The 13,700-nt window shown below is 40.3% G+C and overlaps 1 protein-coding gene across 1 annotated transcript in view; it reads left to right on the top strand.

Annotated features, from left to right (window-relative positions):
- Positions 1-13,700, top strand: part of RAPGEF6 (Rap guanine nucleotide exchange factor 6) — a 121,905-nt gene that overhangs the window by 19,468 nt on the left and 88,737 nt on the right. Inside the window, exons 2-4 of the mRNA XM_058815214.1 lie at positions 5,803-5,873; positions 6,500-6,556; positions 7,482-7,565. Of these exons, the coding sequence (XP_058671197.1) occupies positions 5,803-5,873; positions 6,500-6,556; positions 7,482-7,565 (212 nt within the window). The remainder of the gene's footprint in view (positions 1-5,802; positions 5,874-6,499; positions 6,557-7,481; positions 7,566-13,700) is intronic.

Below are 13,700 nucleotides of genomic sequence, written 5' to 3' on the forward strand. Positions count from 1 at the left end.
TTTGAGAGCCGTTGGAATTTGGGAAGCTGTTGCCATATGTTTTAACTGCTGGTTCAAAGGCAGAAATGTGTGTCTATTTCTTTTAAAGTATATTCTTAGTCACATGACTGAATCTTCATAAAATCTTTAGAAAATACTAATATTTTGTTTGCTCTGAAACATATAAAATATGCATCCTGCCAAGCGCCTTAGCTTGGAAAAGGAAAGGATGTGAAATCCCATCAGTCATCCTTTGTGCTTTTGTAGAAGCAGGTTTTGTGTGACCCAGGGAATCCTGGGTGGCTCGGCAGCCTGCGTGGGCTGGCTCTGGGGAGCCTTGAGTGAGCCAAGCATATGTTCTTGCAGGAGGAATTTAATGTGTTTGGGATGGATTGAGAGACAGGTTTTGTGCAGCTCTTTGGGACAGGTTTGCATGTGAGAGCAATCTGTCTGCAACTTGCTGACACAGCTGGTTTTACTTGCAGCTTTGAAGTGCTGGTGCTCTGGTGCAGGTTCTGCTCTTTTCTCATTCCCTGAGCAAAACTCCTGTCTGACTGAATAACACTTGCCAGTCTGCTTTCTTTGGGAGCCCTTGGTTCAGGTTCAGGGTGGATCTGGGGTATCTGTGCGGCCCAGGCTCACTGGGATTTGGGAGCATCCCTGGATGCTGCAGTGAGCAGCTGTCCCTTGGCCAGGGGCTGATGCAGCTGTTCCAGCTGTTCCGGATCTGGGCTGACTCTGCTGCTGCCATGAAGGACACAACATGACAGGCAGTGCTCAGAGGAGTCTCTGGGGGTTTATCACTTCCTCAGCATCCCTAATACCTGATTGCAATTACTGAGGTTGTCTCTATGTGAGATTAATCAGAATTTACAACTATGAGGTAATTTCAGAACAATTTATTATCCTTAGAAATAGACCAGATTTCCTGTTTAGTGTTTAATAATAATAGTAATAATAATATGTCACTGGAACACCTGGCTGGGGTCACATAAAGTGAAGCATTAGTTTTTTGTTTTGTGTTTTTGAGGGGCAAAGTTGCTTTTGATGCAGTCATTCCATTCCTTGTTTCAGAGCTGCTTTTATTTTTTTAATTGGTTTTAGTTTTTGTTTGGTTTTTTTGGGTAGGGGTTTGGGGTTTTTTTTCTTTTTTTTTTTTTTTCTTTTTTTTTTTCTTTTTTTTTCTTTTTTTTTCTTTTTTTTCCATTGCTTTTACCCCTTTTACCTCCTGCTTTTAACATTGCAGGAAGATTTGTCTTGGACCTTGTTGTGGACTTAAAGCATCTGGATGCAGGTCATGTGAATTACAGTTGTGCTGCCTGGACTTGTTGTTGGTTGGGAAACTTTGTGGTCAGAACTCCATGTTCGAGACCACTGTTCCAAGTTTGTAAAGATGTTTCTTGGATTAAAAGCCAGAGACTGGGTGACAAGAGGGTGAAGCAAAAGGAAATTATATCTACTTGCAAGTTTTGCTTGTCATTGGTGCTGCTGTACTGTTGGTGCTTGTTCAGAAACATCCAGATCTTGGTTGTATTTTAAAAAGATGCCAATAATGAAACTTAAGTGTGACCACCACTTCCTCAGCAACTTTGAGTTTGGATTATATTTTTCTCATGATTTTTCTGGCTGACTGTACTTACTTCTTTATTTTAAAAAGTTACATCTTACAATTAAGAAACTAATATTTCACCGTCCTTGCAATAAAAAAATAGGAGTGAATTATTTTCAAAGAAATGTGTTGGGATAAGCTGGTCCCTTTACTTTTGTAGTGTGAGTGTTTAGTTGATGCTTCTTTTATTTTCCCCTCTTTTGGTATATCTGAGAGTTAGCATCTGGCAGGGAAAATGAGAAGTGGTCTGGGTGTTCAGGTGGCTCACTTCTAACTATATTGGGATGAGGATGTTGCTATAAAAGAATATATATTTATACAACATGGTATTGTCACTACAATCTCTGTGTTTTTATACCGCCTTTGGTTGAGCAGCTGGTTAAGCTTTTTGCTGAAGGCTGTGTGTGCTGGAATGATAAATCTGGTGCCGCGAGCAGCTGAGGCTGCTGCTGACCACAGTGCTGTGATAACAGCGCCATCCTCAGAGCCATCCATCCCCTGCTTTCTGCTCTGCTGCTGCAGCCCACGCTGTTCATACGCTGTATTCTGCCATGGGAATCATTTGAAGACACAGATGGCCTCTGCTTTTTTTAAACACATCTGCTGTGAGAACTGGAGGCAGGGAATGATCTGTCCTGGGCAGCTTGGTGAGGGATCACTGCGGTTGCGGTGTTCATGTTTCCTCTCTATGGTATAGAAAATCTCCTTTCTCACAGGATTAACAACTGCCTGATTACTCTTTGCTCAGTTTCCCACGTTCCCTTGAGTTGCTGGAGCTGCAGTTTTAGCTAGTTGAATAGATAATGTGAGTTACTTTCTCTGTAAATAACCTTAGTCAAGGTTGTTTTCTGTCAGAGATTGAAGAATCTGTTGTGGGCATAGCATTTGCAGGTAGATCCTGTGCTGCAGTTTCAGCTATTATTTCAGCTGCTGAAAAGCTCTGAAGAAAAGATTGCAAAATAAATTCATTCTAACCTTGTTCTTTAGCTTAGAGCGTGTGGAGAAATTGTGTTTCATCAATAGTTGTGTCTCAGTTGGATTTTGACAGAAAAAATAAGTAAAGAGATTATACGGAAGGATGTGGAAAGGGGCTGTAAAATTCCAGCAAATGTTTTGTGTTCTGCTGATATGATGCTGAATGTTGCCCTTTGACATCAGTTTTCTTAGTGAGTATCAGAAAGTATCTGTGAAAATGATCTCTGCCCTTTGTACTGAGGTTATGCTTGATCACTGTTTATAACTGCTGTGGTGAAATAAATCTGGTTTTAAAAATAAAACTGAAAATAATATTATAAGCTATTGTAAACTTTGAGTTAGAGAAAGAAGTGCTTTCAGCTCTGTGGGAGGAGGATTTTTGAGAGCGTGGTGCAGCTGGACTTCAGCCTCTGTCCACAAGGTGGCCACAGCCCCTGCCCATGTCCCGCCACCCTCAGATTAATTGATGTTCCTTGTGGGCAAAGATATAGAATGAGACTCTAAATATAGTCTGGGAAATGTAATTTCAAGTGCTATTTTAAGCACTTAGTCTGAAATGACTTGGAAGTATAGAGAAAACTTCACAAACTATGATTGATTTTCATAGGTAATGGTAATTTTCATTTTATTGGGAAAACCTGGGATATATGCACCACTTGCACTATCCCCTCCTGTGTTAGAATCTGAAGTGGCACCTGAGGGAGAGGAGCAATTCTACCCCTGGTTGTATGTGTTCAAACAAGCAAAAAAGGCTTTCTACCAAGACATGGAAAACAGATTGGATGGGTATATTTGAGGTGCTGGCAGAAAGAGGAACCTCACAGCCCTTCCCAGAGATTGCTGCGTTGTTCTTTTGCTCAGTGGCACTCAGAATCACCTTCTCTGCATGACTGGGAAGAGGGGCTTGCTTTAAAAGTCAGGTATTTTTAGGGAAAGCATTACAAATCCTGATCTGAAACCACCTATAGAAACTGCTGTGTGTAGCTTGTTGTGTTTAGCTTGTTGATGCACCACCTGGCTGTGTAGTGAGTTGCATTTATCATGTGGTTTGTTATTTATCAGCATTAGAGCAGCAGTAGTGGGCAGTGTAAGTTAAATGCCTTGTGCAGGGTGAGGGAATAGGAGCCTTTGCCTTCCCTGTGCCGTGCTCAGCTGTTCCCTCTGCTGCTGCTGCTCAACAGATGAGGTTGGACTTGGGGATGCTTTCCAGACATGTATCCCTTTAAGCAAATGTTTATCCCTTATATTTGCCAACTGTTTGATCATCAGGCTCTTCAGTGGATCAGTGCAGCAGTCCTGAGTGCTGCAGGTGGAGTGCAGGAGTCACTCCAGGCTGAGTGAAATTGCAAAGGGGCTGCTGCATTCTGGGGAGTTGTAGAGAATAATTTACAAGTCAGGATGTGGTCATTTTTCATATGCAGAAGTTAAAAACTGTGAATAAAAGGGGAACATAGGCTCTTGTTTCTGCTTACAGTTTTCTGTAACTCATAGCTACAGAACTGCTTATCTAAAACATTGTCAAGATGTTCTGTTACATCTTAGTCCCAGTTATGTGAAAAAGTACTGGAAAATATAGGAAAACCTATATAGACAAAATGAGTTATGAAGACTTAAAAAATTCAGCTTTGATACCAAATACTGATTCTCTTCTGGCTACCCAACTTTGACAGGAGTTGTGAATATCCTTCTTTTGGCCTGGGAGAATCAGATAATATTAACTACTAAGCCACTATATGGTCTGAGTGTATAGTTGCTGCATTTCTGTGCCTGATGCTTTCAGGTGGAGAAGTTGGTGTAGTTCCCTGCTCAGAAACAGGAAAGCTCAGAAACAGGAGCTGTTGGTTATCTGAAATGACCCTTTGGCTGCCAGGTGCCCACCTCTGACAGGCTGTAGTGTGCTTGGAGTCTATCCGTAGTGCTCCTGGATGGTTTCACTAACAAAAACATGTTTGTGGCAGGTTGCATGATTAAAATGAGATTGGACTGTGTGAAATGAGTGCTTTGTAAATGTGTTACAAATTCAGGCCTTCTGTTTAATTTTAATGGGATTTGGTAATGACATTTTAAAAAAAAATCAGAGTTTTATTGGTTTTACATGGTCTGCAATTATGTCTGACCTTTCATTTGATGCAACAGTTCATATCAGTTATGCTGCTAAATGTGGACTATGAAGCCAAAGAACTTTTCTAAAGTAAATCCATTGTAAATTCTGAGACCAGCATTCATATTGATTTATCTTATGTAAACACTGGATAAATGCAGCACTTGAAAATTCAGAACATACCTTCCAAGGCCAAGCTGGAGACACTGCCCTGTGGTGTATAATGATTTTGTTGTGTGTGTGTTTGGCTCTAACTGCCCACCTGTTCAGGACAGTAAATTAAGTGCTGAATAGCCCTAGTGAGCTGTCCCCTGCCATGTGGTCTGCACCATCAGCACAGATATTTTTGTGACTAAAGAGGATTCTGTCTGGTGAGAGGTTTAAACAGCTGTATCTCCTAATTACAGCTTCTATGTAAAGTTCAGTTTATAAAGCAAAATAATCTTCATGTTTTAATAGTTTTGTTTCTGTGGTTGCTAGTGACACTGATGTGATATTGACTAGTGGCAGTAGGAGTGAGAGACCTCTAAAGCTTTACTGTTTTCATCTTTGCCAAGAGTGTTTTGGGTACTTTTTGATGTTCCCTCCAGACCTGGACTGGGCTGAGCAAGAGAGGCAGTAGGATGGTGTAGTTTGTAGTGGGCCTGCCAGCTGGGTCTGAGGTGGACATGAAAGAGTTTTTCCCCTCTAAATAGAACCCCTTTGCTATGAAAAGGTACTCTGGTGGTTCTCTGCACCCTATACAGTGGCTTTGGTTTTTCACTGGTTTTGAAAAATTCCTTCTTTAAAGAGATCTTAGAAGGTTTCAACAGTTTTTGTCCTTGGGTGAACAGGCCTGCTCTATTTGTCTTATTCCATGTGTTGCTTGCTGCTGTATCCATTAACATAAATAATATTTTCAGAGATTTTTTTAATGTTTTTTTTTCAGGTCAGTGGTTATGCATCAGTTACACTTCACTCTTTTCACTGCCACAGCTCAAGTGTAGACAGGGTTCTTCAAGTCTATGTGTGTCCTGACCTATCTATTTATCTGGGCTTTGTATAATTCGGTGTAACTTAGTGCAGAATGTGAAAAGTAACACTGAGTGATTAGATGTGAATGAGATTGCTTATGTGATTTTTTTTTTTTTTGTTTTAGGACTTGAATACTATCTATTCTTTCCTTCATGGGCTGGACATACTATCACACTTCAGGGAACATCAGCTAAGGTGAAGTACTCTGCACTGTGTGTTTTTTAGCACACTTACATCTATGACATCTGCATTTTTGTGGAGCTAAGCAGAGCTTTTGTCTGCCTGCAGTTTGAGGTGGCAGAGTATTGGCCAAATCCACTGCTGAGTTAAGTCACTGCCATAATGTAGCACAGAATCTAAACTAATTAGCTCTTCTAAGAAGGAAGGCAGAGGTTACTCCCATTTGCTTCCCATTTGTCTACTGTGTAGACAGTGCTCTGTCTTAACTCCAGATTACAAAAGTTTTTTAATGCTTCAGACATTCTGATGGTCTCAGAATCCATAAAATGGAAGGCCAACAAAGCACAAAAAGTGCTTTGGTAGTATTTTAGTTCCTTTCAGTTCTGTTGCTATGGGTAATTCCAATGTGTGGGAGTGATTTAAACCCTTGGAAAACATGCTGTATATTATCTGTTTGGATAATGAAGAGCACCATAATAATTTGAATTTTCCAGTTAAGCACATCCTTTGTTTAGAATAAAAGAAATAGTTGAATTTGTGGTCTTAGAGCCTGAAAGTGATTCGACTGAAATGCAGTGATTAATGTCTTATGATCTTTGGGGATTAAAATTGAATTTAAACTTCCCTTCCTCTTCCCTCAGAATAATGTCGTCGAGTGCCCGCTATGAGAGGTACAAGGGCAACCAAGTTCTCTTTTGGTGAGTACCCAGCACTTGTTGGAGTTCTTCTGCAGAAATGTGGGCAAACCCAATGCTTGCATGTTGTTATATGTCATTTGCTGTTCAGTCCGTGTCAGTAATTGGTTGAAAGCATTGGCAGCGGTGGTTGTGGCAGCAGTGCAGGGTTGGTGTTTGAGAGGCGCCCGCGACCTTCCAGCCCCAGGGACAGCAGAGGGGTATCTGTGTGTGTGTGTGTGTCAGTGACACCAGGTGACAATGGCGAGGCAGGCGGTGTCCCCTCTGCAGTCTGGTGACACTCAGCTCAGTAGGTGGCACTGTATCCCTGGAGCTGGCACTGCCTGCACGGAGCAGCCTGTGCTGGACAGGGCTGGAGCTCAAACCCCGTCCCTGCACATTGCAAAAATTGGTATTTTAGCTTACTGTTCTCTAGGCTCTTCCTGGGAGGAAAATATACTTTTATTTCCCTCATATTTTTAGCATTGCTTATGGTATATTTATCATCTCATAGTTAATCCTAGCTTTCTGTATGAGGCACAGCTTCCAGCACACCCTAGTATAAAAGAGATGCCACCTGCTCGTTGGTGTGGTGGCTATGTGTGACACACACCTGCTCCAGGAGCAGGTCAATATCTGTGTGTGGGGTTGTGTGCTGTCCTGTATTTATAGCCTTTGTGCATACTTTCACTGGAATAAAACATTTTTGCTTAAAATTTCATTTTAATAAAGTAAATTTTTAAACTGAGTTACATGTCAAAATGTAAAGTGTAAGAAACATCTCTTATGTGAATGTATAAAAAAAAATCCTGGTCCAGTTGGAGTTCTCAGGTTCTTATATTAAACTGGTAGAACAATAAACCATTATTTTACTGCAATAATATTTTGGATAATATAATTCTAAGGTGCTATAAGGAGAAGTACATATCCATGATTTCTTTTCTTACAGCTCAGAAACTATTGCAAGATGCTGGTATATCCTGCTTTCTGGATCTGTGCTCATGAAGGATTCAATGTTTTTGCCACCTTGCAGGTAGGTAAAATAATTGAGTTATTGTTGTTATTTAAGGCAAGTTTTTATTTTTAATAAACGCTTTCTACGTATTTGTGTTACTGTAATTTGTAAAGAATTTTAAAATGATTTCATAATTTTGGTTTTTCTAAAGTTTGATAGTGAAATAAATGTTCAGCTAATTCCATTTAAATTTTCTCAGACTTTTTCTGCATGTTGAAATTTCTTTGTGTAATACTGCACTCAATCTAGTTTGGCTTTTTAAATTTGTAAGAGAATTTGTCGTCAGCTTATTACCTAGGTCTCTTTGAATAATTTGTGCTGTGTGACTGTTCTGGATAGAGTTCCCTGTCACAAAAATATGGCTGCAGATCACATAGCTGCTGCCATTTGGTCAGAGCTGTATTTAATGGCACATATGATTTTTATGTGAAGCAAGAAGGGGCCAGCAGCATCAGCTGTGGAGAGCTTGTGCCAGGAGCCCATCTGTGTCCTGGGGCTGACACAGGAGCACTGACATGCTTTCACTGAAGCACATTATTAGACTTGAGCTGAACTTGGGCAAGTAATGCCCTGAGTACCCAGAGTAATCCTCTGCTTGACCTTGCACATCACTCATTTTTATTTCACTCTGTTTCACTTGACTCAGCATGAGCTGACCATGAGTGCACAGACTTAAGGCCAGCTCCAGCTTACATTCATTTCTGTACACTTGAATTTCATAGTGTGTACTAGTAAAAACATGCAGGACTGAATTTTTCAACTCAGTTAGTTGTAGGCTGGATATCAAACACTTAGTGCTCCTTGAGTGGCTGAAGGTCATTGAGTGAAATTGTTCAGAGAAGCTGTGGCTGCCCCATCCCTGGAAATGGGCAAAGCCAATTTGGTCAGGGCTTGGAGCAGTCTTGTCTAGTGGAATGTGACCTTGTCTATGGCAGGAGGGTAGGATAAGATGTGCTTTAAGGTCCTTTTCAACCAAAATCATACTATGATGAGTCAATTATAAGTTCAGGAGTACCAGCAGTGAGGACATGGCATGCTGGTATTTGCATAAAAACTCTCTAAAATCATTGTTTTGCAAAACCTGGAGTAAGTCACTTACAAGCACCATTGCTTGTAAGGTTTCTTGTGCCTTAAAAAAGAGAAAAGCAAAGTAAACCTGTTACAGTTAATTCACAGGATTACAGCTACATTTATTATGGATAATGAGGGTGGTGAAAGAGTTATCTGTTAGATGGAGCTGCTGGCAGGTTACAGCTTATAAAGGGTGGTTCCTGGGGTGTTCTGTCTCCTTAGGTGGTGAGATCATGTGGAAAGGAAGAGAATGGACTCTTGAGAGGTGTCTAAGATGTTCAGCTCCTTTTTGTTTGAAATACAGTCATGCTCATGCATGAAATAGAATGGGTTTTTTTTTTCTTCAGTAGAGTGGGATAAACTTCAGTTACTTTCCTGTTTAAAATCTGTCACATTGCTAGTTGAGGGAACTGCAGTCATCAGACACAGGCTAATTTCATATGAAATAGTGCCTTGGATAAGTTAGTAGTATTCTTTCATAATTGTAATTAGCAGCATTTTAATTACATTTGAAGTAATACTTTATGTCACTCTTTATTCTTTGTCCCCAACCAAGTTCCTGATTATGTCAGTCATTCTGAACAGAGGCTTTACTACACATGTACAGGAAAGCACAATATTGTCTTTATTCTGATTGCCTCAGGTATTACAGAGCTATTCTGTATCACACAAAACAAAGATAACTTGCTGCCATGTTCTCTTTGCCTGATGTGCATATGATCCTAGACCTGTAATGTTTGTGACATAAACTTCATGGGAGTGTATGCTGTGTGGGATATTGCTTTATCCATGTAATCATTTTTCAAAATTCAGCATTGCACTAGAAACTAACTGCCCAGCATTAATTATATAGTAACAATTATATAGGAAACTGCTGTTACAATTGATTGTTAGTGAGACCCTTGCAGTCTCCATAAATAATCATAGCCACTGGACAGTGGTTATGGTTTAATAACTGTTTGCTGGTATATCCTCACAGTACTTGTCCTTTTTCTGTCATCTGCCGTGTGATTACCTTGATGGATAGGAGGAGACTGTAGTAAACAACTGGAAACTTAACCTGGAGAAGATGCTATCCTGCTTTTTGCCTGCCCCCTTTCATCCACTGTCTATCAGAGCTTTGGGAAACCTTATTTTTTCTCTGCAGAACTCTTTGAAATAAAATATTCTGTGGAATCCTTCCTGAAAGAGTCTTAGCCCCTTGAAAACTTAAGGAGGTGGGCAGTTACTGCTTTATTAACTTTGTCTAAGTATTTGATGGAACCTGGGCCTCACTGTGCTTGAAAAAGTCTTTTATATTGACTTGATGAACTTGTATTCAAGTTGCCATTCAGAAATTGGTTTAAAAATTGGAGGAGTAAAGCTTGCATCCAGGCACAATAAATCTATTCAATATGCCGACACTGATGCTCATGATGAGAGAAGCCCTACAAGATTCTTAAGGTAAGATGCAGATCAGTCAGTAATGCCAGGTACAGGGATGGCATAATCTTGATTACCCTATTGCCTGGAGAATGGATTTGTTAATAGATTTGGCATAGGAGGAGAAGAATTTGCTTGTAACATGGAAGTGATGGCCAGAATAAAAGAACAGGATTGACGGATTTGTGGAAGGAAAATCATGTCAGCAAGTTAAAGAGGTTTTGTGTTAACCTTACTTGTTAATGAAGATAATTCATGTGAACAGGATATTTGAAGGAGATTACTCACAGCAAGATTAGCCATAGGAGATATATCAAGGACCTGGTGGAACTTTTGAAGCCAATTATGTGGCTGACAGCCTCCTACAGCTGTGAGAATTGAACCTCCAAGGGAAAAATACAAACTCTTGAAACATTCAAGATGTAGTCATACTAAAAAAAACACTTCTCTTTTCCCTGTTCTTCCTAAATCTCGCAAGTGGAGAAAATTGGAATCCTTGTTCTACTCATGTTGTGTGCATTTCTTTGCTAAAAAGAATTGCTTTATTTAGAATGGCCTTGTGGTTGTGTGGTGTCTTTTCATGAGAGTTGTAGATGCATCAATGACTCAATTAGCCATTTCTCTTTTCTTTAGTAAAAGGAGAAGACCCAAATGCTTAGATCAAGAAAATGATCATAATGAAAGAGGAACTCTAGTTTTGCATCATGAACAACAGCTTGGGTTGAAATTATTTTAGCTTGTTTTGTATTAGTATTTGTGAGTAACAATATTTTTATTTTAACTGACTGTGACTTCATAGTGACTGTTAATAGTGTTTACATCTATTGTGTGTGAAGTGCCAGAAGCACAGAAAATACTGTGCTGCTACAGCACTGTCACTGATGGAAAGTAAGACTGTGAGATTAGAGATTTGCAATTTGAAGAATTTAAAGATTAACAAAATGCCATAATTTAAACGTTAATGTATGTAACTTTGTTCTCAAACATATTTATTAATTCAAATATACTATCTAAAGTCAGATCAGTTTTGCTTCTGAAGCTTGTAGGGCAGCTTTCTGCAAATATTTGTGAATTTGTACCATTTGCTGCAGAAGTAAACCAGTGACTCAGAGCTCCCGTATTCCCAGCTTCTGGCAGTGCAAGGCATACTGGTCTTTTTGTCCCCTGATCTTTCCTTTTCAGGTTTAACTTGAATAATGCTTCTGCTCAGACTGCACCTGCTGTATCCAAGCTCTGTCCTAGTGCTCCTCAAACTCTGCTCTTCCTCTTCCTCATCTCCATCCCAGTCCCAGTGCCTGGAGTGTGAACAGTGTTTTTCCTCCCTCTGCTCCCATGGTCTGGATCCTTGTGTGTGCCAGTCCCCTGCTGCCATGCAGTAAACCTAATATGTGACAAACTGACAGTTGCCAGTAAGGTTCTGGACTGTGGCAATTGTTGCCATAATTGGGATTTAAGTTTCTTACTATGTGACTCTAACTATTGCAATACAATACTCTTGAGTGTATGTTTGCTTCACACTGGAAAGCTCTTTCCGACTTACTGTTGTGGGTGATTTTCTCTGCTCTCTTAAAAGGAGCTTCAGGTTTACATCCCTGTGCTTATCAAGTCTGAGAGATTTAGTACTGAGCACAGGATAGAAGCAGTGGTTATTCAGTTAATTTGTGGCTCTGGATGAGGTGATGTTTTCCTTGGATGTTTCTGTTAAGTGGTGGCTGTAACTTGTAGCATTGCCTGACAGCCAGTAAGTGAAGCAACGACTTGGGAATGCTACCAATAAATGTATTTGTAAAACTAATTAATTCAGATAGAGTTGTTCAGATTTAAATTCTTCTGGCAGAGCTAGTGCTGGCATGAAAATACTCTGAGGGAAAAGGGAGGCAACTCACCAGTGAGAAGCTGTGTCCTGCTCTCCCTAAGTGTATTGGGCTTGCTGATGTTGAGTAAGGGCTAGGAAGGTGCTGCAGACTAAGAGTACATAGTGGATCTTGTTTGGTATAGACTGATCTTCTAAGAAAGTCAAAAAATGAAGAAAAACTGTTCTGACCTGTCTCAACTCTATGGCTGAATAATCTTGTCCATATTTCCCCTGCACCAATAATTTCCTTTAGGTCTATTCATGGTACCTTACAGTATCAACCCTTTAGAAATTTTGTGGACTGCAAGGGATGCTGATTGTGCCACAGAGTTTTTTGTTGGCTAAACTTAAGTGCAAGAGAAAGGAAATTAGAAGGAAGGGGTCACATATGGTTTGTTTATAACTAAAATACAATTTTACTAAGACTTTGCAATCCCGTGATCTGGAATAGCTGGAAAGCTGCACAGAAAGTGGGAGGTGAGACACAGGCTTCCTCAAAGGTTGTCATGTTCAGTGTATAAAGTAATTAATACAGAGATCTTGAGCTTGCAGCCTGCAAATTGAGTAGCATGTTATACAGCCTCCAAAATAATTTCCAATTAGAACTTCAGCAGGCTTAGGAGATAAACCTGCTAAATGTTGTTATTGAGAGCTAATGCAGAAATGGGTTTTGATGACTGAGCATTAATTGAAATAGGTATTTTGCATTCAGCCATGTATCTTGCGGTGTCTGGTTTCCTTTAAACCATTTCCTGATGGAGTTAAGTATTATAATATTTTTCTAATGAAGTTACGTTGAAGAGCTCAGGACTCGCACAGCATATGATATCTCATAAACTCTGCCACTTGCATTTGCTGAAACTTTTGGTCCGTGCTGATGGCCCTTTTTCCTCATCTCCTTGTTCTTTTTCACAAGTAGGGACATTTGGGGCTGTTCAGCAGCTGCTGTGAGGCTCCTGCTGCACCTGTGAGTCTCAGACTGCTCCTCACCAGCCAGCCCCATTCTCCCGATCATGGCTGGGCTGAGACAGATCTCAGTGTGAAATTGAGACCTCCATGGAGATGCCAGGAAAAACAAATTATTCCTATGAGGATTTTGATTGTGAGAGTTCTTCTGTGTCATGACTGCAGTGCAGGAAGGGCAGATCCTGACTTTTCTATCCACAGTCACTGTGGCTATTAATGACTGTTGTGCAGCTTCATGGGTTTTTTCTCAGTGTTATTTCCCAAACAATGACAAATTTAAGTATTAAATTACATTTTTAGAATAATTAGATTGGTGTTTAATAATACTAATGCTTATTCCAGCCATTAGTATACTTATGTGGTACATTCATTGGTAAGAGAATGCATTTTGTCTTGGATCTGACCAACAGCAACCTTGCAGTCAATATCCAGGGGTTTGCTGGAGCAACTGTTCTGCATGAGAGGTACTCTGCAAGGAGAGGAAAAAAAAGTGCTTTTCATAGCATCACAGAATGGTTTTGGTTGAAAGGGACCTTAAAGCTTATCTCATTCCAACCCTCTGCCATGAGCAGGAACACCTTCCAGAACCCCAGGTTGCTCCAAGCCCCACTCAACCTGGCCTTGGACACTTCAGGGATGGGGCAGCCACAGCTTCCCTGGCAACCTGTAAAGAATTTCTTCCTAATATCTCATCTAAACCTACATAGGTCATCTTAGAACCATTCTCCCTTATCCTGACACTATATGCCCTTGTAGCCCCCTATACCTGCACAAAGTCACATTTTCATCTGTTAAAAAACCAACCAAACAACATGTTTATTCCTTATGCATCTTGCCTC

This window comes from Ammospiza caudacuta, chromosome 16 (genome assembly GCF_027887145.1).
Source record: "Ammospiza caudacuta isolate bAmmCau1 chromosome 16, bAmmCau1.pri, whole genome shotgun sequence".
Classification (NCBI taxonomy): domain Eukaryota; kingdom Metazoa; phylum Chordata; class Aves; order Passeriformes; family Passerellidae; genus Ammospiza; species Ammospiza caudacuta.